Source organism: Centruroides sculpturatus, unplaced genomic scaffold (assembly GCF_000671375.1).
Source record: "Centruroides sculpturatus isolate CEXI.00-Female unplaced genomic scaffold, Cexi_2.0 scaffold72, whole genome shotgun sequence".
Lineage (NCBI taxonomy): Eukaryota > Metazoa > Arthropoda > Arachnida > Scorpiones > Buthidae > Centruroides > Centruroides sculpturatus.
In genome coordinates this window covers 1,003,217-1,017,781 of record NW_019384336.1, presented here as the reverse complement: position 1 = coordinate 1,017,781, position 14,565 = coordinate 1,003,217, and the positions used below count along the sequence as shown (strand labels likewise).

The following is a 14,565-nucleotide window of genomic DNA, read 5'->3' as shown; positions in this document are numbered from 1 at the left end:
GGTCGTTCGCACGCCTCTTCTTACGGTAGCGTTGAATATTTACGGCCTCAACTATGACGTCACTCCCCACTAACCCCCTGTGGTGATTGTGCATCTCCTGTACGTAGCGCGCTTACTCTAAAATCTTTTTCCCCAACTTTAGCAAGTATCCTATCTGCACACCTCCCTTCTTTACCAAAAGTATGTAGTTTTTCTCCCTCGGTATCGTATACCTATCATCGACGAAGACGTCACGGGTAAGACGACACCTGGGTAAACATTGGCAGCATTTAAACTTCTTCTAACCGACGCTCCACAGTGTACCCGAGGAAGGCCTATTAAGAAGGCCGAAAACGTTTGTACTCCAGTTAATAAGGCTAGAAATTAGTGAGAAAGGTTTTGTGCTGTTAGTCTTAGAAATAGTTCTAGCTACATATGCATAGTAGCAAAAATTACTTAATTGTACAATACCTTTTGTATGTTTCTTGACATTCTGAAGTAGAACATCTCTACCTTTTTTTACTCCAAGATCTTTGAATCCTAATAACCAATTCAACAGATTAGGCAAATCCCAAACACTTGGCTAATTTGAATAAGGAAAAAAATTAATATATAGTAGAGCAGACTATATTTTTTATTAATATTTAATATAAAAAATTACCAGGATAGAAGATAAAACTAAGTCTACTGCTAAATGATCAAGAGTTGTGATATGATTTGAAATAATAACTTTAACTTGTTTTGCTCTATAATGACAATTCTCTTGTCTAACAACAATTCCCAGAACGAAACTGATTGATCTTAGAACGAACCTGGAAGAAAAACTTTATTTTTAAATTCAAATATCTTTAAAATAGATAAGATAAAAACTAGATACTAGAAATGTGCTTTAGCAATTAACTTTGATTATGATTATTTTAATAAATAACTTATATATTCTAATATAAGAACTATTCATATTTATCATATTAAATGTAATAATGAGCTATTAATTTTAGGAAAAAGTGATTAGCATTCAAAAATGATGTAATCTGATAGTTGTTATTTTTAATTAAACTGTTATGTAAATAAAAATAAGCTTTTTATTAAAAACTCTTTCTCCTTAAAATACTTTTAAACAAAACATAATATAAAACCATATTCTGAATTTTAAATTATATTTCAGATAATTTTAAAAACCTACATAATTTTAAATTTTAAATCTGATCACATCTACTGTGTAATTAGAACTCGGAAATCATTTATATTTCCAATATCAAAACATTATAATGTATTTTATTCAATAGAATAAAGGAAGCTTCAGTTAAAATTTTATCAGAGTTATAGATTAAATCTTAAAAATACTAATAAACTCATCTATCAACATTGAATGCAATTTTGTGCACACTTATAGCTATAATACCAAATGAAAAATTATAGCATTAATTTATATAATGTTGGTATATGTATGTATTATGCTTGTATGTGTAATATATCAATATTTTAAAATTTGTTTTAATATTTCATCATTCTTTTCATTTAATTATTTAAATTTTTGTTCTTTTTTATATTAATTGCTCAGTCTAACAATGACTACATATGCATATATAAACCAGGGTATAAACTGAAAATATTTTCAGTTACATAAATTCATAATTCATTTATGTACAGTAATACCTCAACTTACGTTACCCTGACTTATGCGATTTTCAAATTCGTCTTTTGTTTGAGCACCATACAACTCTTGATTACTCACTCCCCCCACACTATTGTTCAGCTTACATGTTCAGATGTGTCGCACAGAATTGACACATAGCTACAATTTATTTTGTGTTATTTATTTCTATGTTTGTTATATCTACGGAGCCTTGAGAGACTCTATGTGGTGATTTCTTGTAACCGTGAACGAATCAAAAGACAAGATAAGATTAACGAGAACATTTATTAGCTTACATAATCCGACTTGGATTTTACACAAATTGTGAAATTATACCCGAACTTACGCAAATTTGAGTTACGTGGTTATCCTCGGTCCCACCTATCACGTAAGTTCAGGGTATTACTGTATTATATAAATTAAATCTAAAATTAATGAAGAGCTATAACACATTAAAAAAAATTCTATTAAAACATTTAAAGTATAATTCTCTAATGTGGTAAATATTATATTTGTCAAAGACAACTCTTTCTATTTTAATTATGAAATTTTAAACTGTCTTTACTAGTTTATTAGTAAACTAGTAATAAACAACTCTTGAATTCAAATTAGTAAACTAGTAAAGACAGTTTACTAATTTGAATTCAAGAGTTGTTTATTCTTAAATAGATAAATTTTAAAAAATTTATTTCAATTCAGAATTTTTTTTACTAAACACGTCAAATTTAAATTGTTGATTGTAAATTGTTACTACAGTAAGTCGTCATTTAAGATCGTCAATAGGTTCTTGGTATAGGCATTAAGAGAAATCACATATAACAAAACCAATTTTACCACAATAACCACATAAACAAAATATAATTTGATTAATATTATTCTAATTGGATTGCATTTACAATCTCCAGCATTTATTTCCCACCTTGTAGAACTAATTTTACTGTTTGTAAAGAAAATTCAACAACAATAATTGTAGACAAATAGTATGATACTCTCTGTGCCAAATATTATGTAATACAGTCGACCCCCCTATAACACGGGTTCATATAGTTCGGATTCCTATATGATGGCGAAAAAATTGCGACGGTATCCGTACAAACATGGTAAAAAAACTCCTATAATTCGGTAAAACTTCATCGGGCAGCCGAACTACTTTCCGCCATCCAGCGCCACGCTACAGAGAGTTTAGGCGAGTAAGTTGAGTTTACTATCGTCTGTACAGTATGTAAATTAGGTACCATAAGTCTAATACAGCACTAATTTTATACATTTCCTGTGAAAGAAACATTTCTTATTCAATGGCCATAAAAATTATTTATATTAATGATGTCTCCAAATTTCAACAAAGTTTTCGCAGAAAAATAACTTATCAGAAATCGTGGCCGCCATTTGGTGCGCTGCTCCGCGATGAAAACAAGCTTAAGCAATGCCGACGTCGAACTGTGCATACTCGGTAAGTAATCCTACAATTTTTTGTTTATAGCATAGTTTATACGGATTATTCCCAAAATAATATACATATTTTGGAAATGTTGAGTCGAATTAGTCTAGGAATCGATTAATTTTATGGAAGAAAACCTTTCAAACAGCAGTAGTCTGTAAAGTGCATACGTGCATAAGTGCATACGTGAAGAAACAGATTTTAACACTTCAGTGTTAAAATCTGTTTCTTCTGAATGACAATGTTGTATCTATCTAGTACAGTCATTCAGAAGAACTGAATGACTGTACTAGAATGACTGTAAAATCTGTTTCTTCTGAATGACACTTTAGTGTTAAAATCTGTGACACTTCAGTGTTAAACACTTCAGAATTCACAACATTAAACACTTCAGTGAAGATGTTTAACACTTCAGTGTTAAAATCTGTTTTTTTTTTTTTTTTTTAAATGGATGTACTTTTGACCATATAAAATTGCTGAACTTATGAATTTTAAATGCCAAGAATGTTATACTGCATTCTGTTCCGAACGGGAAATGTTCTCTAGCCTAACGACAATGATTTTGTATCATCAAAAGAACTTGTGTTATAAAAAAAAAAAGATTTTGACACAGTCTAATAGTGTGATTATCTAGTATTAAATAATAGTTGTAAATGGTTACAAATGTACTTTTATCTTTCCTTGACAAAATTATAACAAAACAAGATTAAGTGAGGAACTGATGTAAATGCATATAGAAACTAAAAAAAAAAAAAACTCCAGTATAAAAGGCATAAATTTATCTTCTATATCCAATTAGATGCAGTTTCTACATTTAAAAATTTTTGTTTGAATTTATGTTCTTGTTTTTGAACTGTTTCTGTAACGTGAAAATAATTGCTTAAAGTGATCAAAAACAATTGTTTTTCATTAACTTTATGCCTTTTTATGCTGGAGTTTTTGTTGTTTGTCAGCCTTCTTCAGTATTATCTAATTTTTCTGTTTTCTATAGTAAATGCATAGTTTATAAAAACTGTGCTCAATAAAAGTATCATCATTTTCAAGGCTGAATAGAAAAAGTAACTGTATATTAATTCATTTTCAAGACTAATTCTAATTGAAAAATAAGGATAGAACATATACAGTGCTCTTTTTCTAAAAAAAATTACTGCCCATTCATATTTTGGTGATTGAACATAATTTATTATCTTTACCAAGCAACTATGGATACATTTTTGTGCTATCTGCTAGTATGGCATATCAGCTCATTCCAGCCAAAACGGAGCCCTGAATATATGTATTCCAACTAATACACTACTTAATATAAATTAAAAATTAGTAATAATGCATATTAATTTCTCTGTTAATTTCATAAAAATAATAATATATTTTTACACTATTAAAATTAATAATGTAAAAATATTTTAATAAAATAAATTAAGATACTCCATTTTTCTGTGTAGCCATATTTTTTTTATAAACAATAAAAAAAATATCCAGTTTCCATAACTGTACACTTAAAAAAAATGTAAGGAAACAACAAACTTTACAGATTAAATTTGTAAGTTTACATACATCTAAGCAAATAACTAGTTTTGATTTGTATATAAAACTAGCTGTTACTCGCGGCTTTGCCCGCACGGATTTTGCAAGCAAACCTCATTTATATTCAGTATTTCAACAACCATAGTAATTGTTATATAACACCTACCGAGAATGATGAGAATTGCCGAGAATCAAATGAACTATTTTAATTTGAGCAATTTTCTGGAACGTTTACAATCGTTCTATAATCGAATCAATATGCAATAACAAATTCGAATTTAAAACGGTTTGAACATTTTTAAAATCAAAATATATAAAAATATTTATAACAATGTCTGAAATGTTATTAATTTAATACACCTAAGTACTTGATGAAGACTAAATCCTCTCCCTCTCCCCTGCGGGGGAATTTCGAAAAATCCCTTCTTAGTGTGCATTGCCATGGCATACCCTACTATAATGCAGATAATAACAAAAAAATCGCATCTAAAATAGTACAGTAGAAACCGTTGTTCCAGTTAAGTCCTCCCCCTCTCCCCCCGCGGGGGATTTCGGAAAATCCTTTCTTAGTGAGCATTTCCATGATGTACCCTAATCTGTCTACCAAATTTCACGTCTTTAGGTTAAGTGGTCTACTCTGAGCAATGATGAATCAGTGAGTGAATGAGTGAGTCATTCAGTCAGTCAGTCAGGACAAGCAATTTTATATATTTAGATATAGACAACAGAATACTTCAATTTGTAAATAAATATTGAATAGTAAATTTATGTAGCTATTTACTAATAATTACAAACTTTTTTGAAACAAAGTTGAATTTACAGAAAAAATTTATAGCATGTCGGTAGTGGGAACCCTAAACAGCTTATTATGTTAACCCACTCATAGATAAAGTCAAAGTCATTAGTATCGTTTCATTTGAGGTCATTCAATTCAGTGCTAATTTTGGAGGCAAACAAATAGCAACACTACATTGAGGTTTGGCCATATATTTGTCTCCATCTACTTTATTCATTCTTAAAAAAATGTTATTTCTTTAAAATCTGTATAATATAATCAAATAATGAAAATACATATTCAATTAACTTAACTTCAGTTTAAAGTAAAATAAGCATGTAGACTTGTAATATTTTCAAATTCAAAATAAAGATGTATTCTAATTTTTTAATTTTATATTTATATATAAACTTAATTAAAGCCAAACAACAGCAGGATTAAATCAGGTTATATTACCACTACTAATAATTAAATACAGAGTAATTTGGCACTGGTATCAGTAATATAACCCACTTTAATCCGGCAACTGTTTGGTTTTAACGTAACTATCAAATTTAGAGACATTTTTATATATATAAAACACAATTTCATAATTTTAAAGATTCAAATTATGTTGATTTATCTAGCAAGTATATCGAAAGTTAAATTACCTTCTAAATGCTGACGACTTTGGTAAAATGCATGCCGCCAAGAATGCGTGACATCCAATAAAAAATCTCACCACAGCCAACGAAATACCAAAAGGAAAGTAGAAAAATAGAGGAAAATAATCTATTGTTTTCTGAAACCTGCAAAAACATAAAAGAATAGGTTTAATTGTAACATTTATTTAATTCATTTAGACGTCATCTCACAGACCCAATCGAGGAGGCCCCTTTCTTTTTAAGAGGAAACTCGGGCTTCATGCCCAAGTCATTTTGGGCAAAGACAATCTCCACAAGTTTATCTTTATCAATGTCCAAGAAGACATCGTAAACGATTACGCTAGGACGGCACTTCTTGACAGTTGACAGAAGACTGCCTCTTTCAATGCCTTCCTTTCCGTCAACTCCTTTTCAGAGTACCCGGAATCTCTTTGGGACGCGACCTTGACTAAGATTCCGTTCCCCCTAACCTGGTGGACTTTTTCACCCCTACCCTTAACTCAGCAGGGTTGACGTTTTTCTTTACCCGATTGTGGACTGCATTGCCGCTTTCCTTCCTGTCCTCAGGATACATGAGGAGAATGTGTTCCATCAAGGGTAGGGTAGGTTCTTGTTTTGGCTTAGGAGTCCACTTGTAACCTTTACACGCATACCCTTCTTAGCCATCACAAGATTTTTACTCTCCACTCAACCGGGTTTTTTCGAATCGGTCGGTGAGACACGTGCCACCTTCCTCTTTCAATAGAGCTCTAACTATAACAAACAAACAGACCAAAAAACTCAACTCAAAAAATCGGCAGTGGATTCAAACCAAAATGCAAAGAGGAGGCAACCTCTTTGTTCGGCAATGTGGTTACAGATCTTCTCGTTCTGTAACATGGTTGTGGAACAAGGAGGCAACCTTGTTCTGCCCATGCCTGGAGGCACGGGCAGAATGAACCGACACCCAGAGCTCTCTCATTACTGAACCCGCCTCCTCTGGCCAAGACAGCAGAAAACGTAGATCAGCTGCGACTGAAACCATCATCTCCAAGGGAATTTTCTAATGCTTTATGCTTTAGAAATCCGTTTTATGCTGGTGGAAATGAGGCGCCATTCCTCTTTCGTAAAACTTCTTTTACGTACGCTTTATGCACAAAAAGGAATTTTTACTTTATGCATAAAGATTAATTTTATTTGACTGCACACCATAAGATTTAAAAACGATTTGTTCAGAATGTACTCTGGCAGAAAACTCAAACCACTGTCTTTGTGGAACGAGTAGCGTCAGATCGGACGGGCGGTCTAATACATTTTTACTCACCCGGTAATTTTTATAATAGATGCAAGAAATTTAATATGGCTCGGCAACGTGCAGTCTTCTATCATCAAGAACCATTTATCTTAACAAAACGTTCCTTTACATCCGTAAATAGTGACATTATGCGGAAAGAGCAAAATTAATATTTATTCTCGACGGTAAATAGCGTGACTGGTAACAACACAAAATTAAATAAATTACTAACACGTCGCATATTACACTTAACACCACGGCAAATTAACGAAATTATTTACTGTTTTATTCGGATGGTCGACATTCGCGACATTTAGGCGTAAAATACTTCCAACAATTATTAAACGGAGAATTTACTTTTAGATAATCTGTCTACGCATTCGTATACGAGTAAATTGCCTAAAAGTAACTTCTACCCCTTCGCCGGCACAGAAACCGCGGAAGAAAACGGCGTTAAGCGTAAATGATATTCGACGCGGTCTAAACCCGATTAACGACGACGTATATTACTTCCGTACAATTAAAGAGCAAAAACAAAGTAGCTGTTTTGTATTTACCTGTGCAGATGAAACAACTGATCCAAGCTAACTCCCGCCGAACTCATCTTTCCCGACGTGTGTTGCGACACCAATCGAAACGCCCTCTGCCAACGAACGTCGGAATCTATTTAGACCGACGATTAACAAAAAAAAAAAAAAAAAATTACGCCTTATTTTGCACGGGATCCACAATAATTTCCGTCTAACATTGTCATAGTTCGTTCGGCGCTATCGAAAGTATAAACTTTCGCCGGAGATTTCTACACGCGACCGTGACCGAAAGCGAATTTTTAGGTCAACCGAAACAAAAAAGGAAAAAAAAATATATGTGTCAATGTTACAAATTCATTAATAAAACAAGATTTTAATTTATTTCTATACGAATATTTTTACTTACGGAAAAATTTGTATTGGGCGTCGTATATTTTAAGAACGATAATGGAAAAGTTGGTCGTATTTAATTTTCTCTCGGCCGTAATTATAAATATAAAATGAAATCATTTTTCGTTTGTGGTAATTAATCGTCGACATCATCTATTATAAAATATCGTAGATAACAATTCTCGTAACGTCATTTGCAGTTTTTCTCTGTAAATTTTGTAGCCAACCTTTTCTCGCGCTCTATTTACGGCGATGATTCGACGCCGAACCGAAAATTATGAAATGACGATGTTGGCGAAATATTTATCGCCGATAGATAATTGCTAATGTGTAAATATATATATATATACAGTAAGACCCCGCTTAACGCTGATTCGATATAGCGCGGTCTGCTCGAAGCCTAAAAAAAAAACTCAAAATTTACCCTGATTTAAATTATCGCGGCATTTCATTGATTCGTATATAATACGATTATTTGCGAACACAAACCAATCAGCAAAAGATGGCAAAAAGATGTACTTTCTTTAAATCTATGTTTGTTTGATGCAATTTTGGAAAAAAATATAACATATTTTTTCCAAATAGCATCTTATGCTATTTGGATATAATAGAATAGGATGGCATAGGAAATATCGACTTTGCTTAGCAAGAATTAACTAATAATGCACGAACGAAGTGTGGAAGAAGTTATGGCTGATGGTATCCAAGAATTCTCGACGAGAAGAGTCTATCGTTGTATCGTTAGGTTGACCAAACTCGACCTAATCGATATAGCAGGACTAGGAGATATAGACGAGCAGGATATTGAAGAGTTACAGAAGGTTTCTGGTGAGAACCTCACCAACGACGACTTCGAGAACTGGCAGAACATGGAATTCATGTGGAACTGGAAAATAGAGATTCTGAAAACGAAGAACCCAAAAAATTTCTCTACAGATTTCCTTAGTAAAAGTTCGATAACGATAACCAAAATCGTTGATCAAATTGTAGCTAATGATCTAGATTATGAAAGGAGTGCAAAAGCAAAACGATTTGGATGCGATCTTCTTCTACCGACATTTGCTTAAGGAAAGAAAAAAGCGACAAATGAAACTATGCGACTTTACTGCAAAAGAACAAGAATTTCAGAGAAATTAGGACCTTCGTCACAAAAAATGAACTTTACATTTCTGTGTGCATACGTTTATGTGTTATTTAACATATATTATTATACAAATTAATATAAAAATAACTTAAAATTAAAGTAAAATTTGTTTATTTTTCGTCGCGTGTTCNAAATGAACTCTACATTTCTGTGTGCATACGTTTATGTGTTATTTAACATATATTATTATACAAATTAATATAAAAATAACTTAAAATTAAAGTAAAATTTGTTTATTTTTCGTCGCGTGTTCTTTTATCCCTATTTACTCTAAGTTAAAATGATCTCGTTTAACGCTGTTTCGCTTAGCGCTTTGTCGTCTAGGAACTCATCCCCCGCGTTAAGCGAGGTATTACTGTATATATATATATATATGACGCAATTCCGAAGATTACAGTATTTCATTTACCATATTTTAGGGCGTATCGAACGCACCCCCATTTCGTCACAGAATATTTAGTGTATTTAATAGTGTATTCTATCCCGCGTCTTTAGCAGTCGGCCCCAAAATTTGTTCACTGTGTTTTTTGGTTAAAGAAAAAAGTTAGTTAGAATACCCGCTTTTATTTATCGGGGAAAAAACGAGTTTAAAAGAAGCTGTAGCTACGGCAAATTACAATTAAAATACTCGGTTATCACCAGTACGGATAGGTGCAATTTGGGAAATTCGTTAGCCCTAGACTTGGAAGATCGAATTTGGCTTATGAGTCACCGGGCCAGTTTTTCGGCCCGTTTTTTGAACAAAAGTCGCTCTTAAATGTCGTAAAATATAAGAAAAGAAACAAGAAAAGTGAAATTTTTGTCGGCCGTTTAAGATACAGTATTTTTATTTTACATTATAAAATTCTACGACAATTGTCGGTCGTATATTATCGTTAAACCTTTTTCGTAAGAAATCATTAACGTAGTCAAAACGAAGCGGGACGGAGAGGAATATATTTCGGTCCATCGGACGTCCTCCTTTTTCCGGATATTTCGACAGTTTCCGTGAGGAATTTTTAAATTATCGCAGATGTTTTATTTAACGAGAAAACTTGTCTCCTATTATTTATTTATTTATTTTAATTAATATTCAAGTTCTAATTATTATTATTATTACATCCGTTAAGACATGCATAATAAATAATTATGGAAGTTCTAATGGATTACCGATATTTACACGTTGTACTCGGTTTGCCTTAAATCCACTATACGCTTCAGATCCTTAATACGTATATTTTATTATATTACTAAGCTATCCGCAATATCTTAAAAAAAACACGTATTTAATGAATAGATAATTACATTTTTCAAAGGATAGTAAAGTCTTCTTTTGTTACAAACGATTAACAGAGATGGAAATAAGCTCGTAAAATATCTATATATTTACACCGTATTCTTTAGAGAACAAAAGCGCATATAGTTAAGTTGTTTAACAAGATTTCTTACCAAAATTAAAATCCCGTCTGCAAAACTATTACGTCTGTATACGAAGGCGCAACAATTTATCGGCAACGGTAACACATACGCAACTATTGTATTTATTTTTACAGGATTTCGTCTCGATACGATCGGAAAAAGTAATAAATATTATTTGTTGAGTGTTGTAACTTGTAAAATATTGCGACAAAAATTTAAAAAAATGTTTTCATCTTAGCTTTCTTTCTCTTCGAATGATAATAAATTATAAAAAACCGTATAATGTTTATAAAATAAAATGGCACTTTCGACACAAACGAATTAACTAAAATATTCCACACTATACAATTTATGATAATCGTAGATAGAAAGAACAATTATAGATGGTTTAAGATTATTTTTAACGAATGAAATATAATTTTTGATAAATGTTTCGGCTATTTTGTAGATGCCAAAAACTAGAGACGAGGCTTTATTATACGGGGTGTTAAACGGTAAGACTGACCAAACTTCGGGGGGTAATAAAACAACAAAATATAGATGTAATTACCAATACGCTTATTTTTCGAGACGGGGGTTAAAGTGTTATAAAAATGTTCTTTTGCTAACATCTCGCTAACAATATGAGTAAATATTATTTACTCGACATTTCTGTATAGTTTTTCTACAGGAAGCCTACATTTTCCACGTGTGATTTTTTTCCACCGCGACCGGAGATTCGAGGGTGACACATTTCTTTACGAAACGTACAGTACGTGACGCAACCAAAAAACCAGTTACTTTCGACTTTTTTTTTTTAAATCTACGTCGAATTTAGCAAAAAAGTTACTTTTGCGTATCGTGTTTGAGTAATCTTAACTTTTCTGCAGTCCGTCAATAAACAAAAAAATACCGATTGCTAAATTTCGTGTAGATTTAAAAAATATACTTACATACTTAAACTCGGATGGCGGCCTATATGAAATTTATTAAGGTTCTCATTATGCTCATTTACCCGCATATTTGAAAATCGGGACGAGACGGATCTGGATCGGTCTGGATTTTCGAGCTTGGTCGTAATACGAGGTAGGTAATCCTCTCGACGGCCCTCCCGAGATTCGCGGTAATCTTTTGTTTTTCTTATTTGCTTCTGTTTTTCGAATAACAATTTTATAAAACAAAGGTGTTTGGCATAAATAAATTTATTCGAATAATCGTTACACAAAAATAACTACGGTCCACGGAGGAGACGAAGTCTCGAGTATTCGGAAGCCGTATTATTTTGCAGACTGCGTGGTTTTTTCAAGAAAGTTGGAGTTTTAGTTTGTTTTTACTTACGTTTTTATTGTCACAAAGATATAGGCCTACGAATATTTTAATACGGTTAATTTTTAAAATAGGATCGAACCATACTTTAGTTATATTTAACACTTGGCGAAATTCTCGACGATCCCGCCGGACTCCATTGTTTATGCTAAATCGGTATTTTCTTTTAAGAAAAAAAAAATGTAGGTCTAAATCTTCGAAATATTTAAAATTTCATCATTAAAAATGAAATTACATCATATTAGAAAGTACATAAATTATCTTAACTTCTTAGGTTATTGCCGTTATTGTCTCGGAAGATAACAGATATTTATTATAAGGTTATCCGCATTCCCGAGTATAGGATTGCAACTCGGACCGTAAATGACGAAAACCTTCCGCTTCCGTTTCGCAATCCGAGCCCCGTTACGGTATTTGTGTGAAAATTTCCCATTGGCACCGATTAATTTGGATCCTCGGTTGTTTTTAATTACGCGCACCTCGTTTTAACCCGGAGAACTAACGAACCGGCCAATTGGAAAAGCCAGTCGATAAAAGTACAGATGTCAAATAATTATAATTAACAAATCTTTAATAAATATCAATGTATTTTGTTTTGACAAAGAGCGCAATAAAGTTTTAAAAACTGCCAAATATATAAAGGCGTACGAAAAAATACAATAGGTTTCGGGCTGACGATTTCACATTTTCTGGTCGAGTAGCCATCGTAATCTTCTTTTAGCAATTTTCGAAGAAGGCGTTAATGGAGCTGTATTAAAATAAAATAAATAAAAATAAAAGACGGTGACGTAATTAAAAATTATTATTAAGTAATTGTGAAAATTATCAAATAGGATAAATCGTTGGGCGAATATTTCCCGGATAATAATTACGATAATATACCTTATCATTTTCAAATTAAAAAAAAAATAGATTGAAGATAATATTAACGATTTTTAAGCATTTATATTGACATAAATATATTTACAAAGATATTTATGACATTTATCGATCATTGTCAATTAAAACTATCGGATTGAAAATACTACATAAATTAGATACCGCCATCGGTTGGAATCACCATCAACGATTAATACCGTATAAATTTAAACGTCGTAATTAAGTGTTTGACTTAATTACGACGTTTAACATTTAAAGATATTTAAATACGATAAAAATAACTTTATTTTTAAAAAAATTGTCTACGAGGACTTATTGGATTAATAGGACTATTAATCCAATAAGTCCACGTAGACAATTTTTTTTTAATAAAGTACGATTAAGGACTGTAAGGCAATTAAATTTACGATAAAAATTACTTCGTCCGTTCACCCTCAAACGACACCCGGTAATCCAACAACCCAAAATAAATCGACGAACCTCTGGGTAATTCCTAACCCACTGGTTAGGAACCACCAGCGAAAGTTTACCGGAGATTCGGGAATTTACGAGAACTTTAAAAAGTAAAATAGAACGATTTTAGTAGATCGTCGGCGTATAAAAATATAACATTTTCTCACGTCGATGCTTAATAACGGGAATATCGCACAAGAAAATCGATCTTAAAACGTTTCAATTTTCAAAATAAAACCGAAAATGTGCGAGGTTAAGGTAATTGAATTTAAAAATAATCGACAAACCGACGATAAAATTTCGTAAACAATAGACCGAGTGTGAAAAACTTGCTCCTCGACCGGAGTCTAAACTTAGCGAAAATTATTTTCGACGTCCAAAGAGATAAAATCGTACACCAGAATTGACAAATATATCGATCGGCGAGTTAATTATAGCGCAAGGAATTAATTTTAGTTTAAATTTTAAAATAAGTTCTCCATAACGACCTACTTAAAACTGGTACAAACGTCACTTAGCCGAAAGGGCATTCGTAATAAAAATATCTCCGGGAAACAATTGGTTGGAACCAACGAACGGCCGCCACATTTTCGTTTCACTTTCCTGGCTGTATAGGTCTACGTAACAAGGGAAGTATAGGAATTGTATCAAGTCTGAGTTTTTGCAATTTTGCACGTTTTGAAACCTCCCGAATCCAAAAAAAGAAAAAAGAAAGACAAAAAATTCCGTAGATACGTATGTATGTGTGTGCTGGCGTTTATTTCGCTTAATATTTCAGGACAAGTGTTCATTAAGAAACGAAATTTGGCACGGTAATTACTATACCAGGGGCATCAATGCTATTAAATTTTAGTGGTGAAAGATCGAGAGGGTGAAGAGATAGACGGGGACCGCGTGTCTCGAAAGGGGTAGGACTTAATAAAGATTTTATTCGGTATTAACATTTACACTCTTTTATAAAACTCAAAATTAAATTTTATACCGTTTTATAGTAATTTAAAATATAAAAAGTTTTATAACAAAATCTGATAACAGATGGCGATAAACAATTTTATTTTTGCTTAATAATACTGTATAAAAATTTTTTAATAAAAACTTGTAACGGTCGGGAAAGTTACGCAACTCTGGTTGCTAGACTTTTTTACTTTTTGCGCCCAATCCCAATATATGTACGCGGTAAATTAAATCTGTATTTAA

At 32.2% G+C, this 14,565-nt stretch overlaps 1 protein-coding gene across 1 annotated transcript in view; it reads right to left on the bottom strand.

The window, feature by feature from the left end:
- Positions 1–7,932, bottom strand: part of LOC111632332 (ancient ubiquitous protein 1 homolog) — a 13,565-nt gene extending 5,633 nt beyond the window's left edge. Inside the window, exons 1-4 of the mRNA XM_023376741.1 lie at positions 7,827–7,932; positions 6,003–6,140; positions 641–791; positions 451–562 (exon numbers count right to left, since the gene is read on the bottom strand). Coding sequence (XP_023232509.1) covers positions 451–562; positions 641–791; positions 6,003–6,140; positions 7,827–7,873 — 448 coding nt within the window. The 5' untranslated portion in view covers positions 7,874–7,932. The remainder of the gene's footprint in view (positions 1–450; positions 563–640; positions 792–6,002; positions 6,141–7,826) is intronic.
- Positions 7,933–14,565: the final 6,633 nt, after the last annotated feature.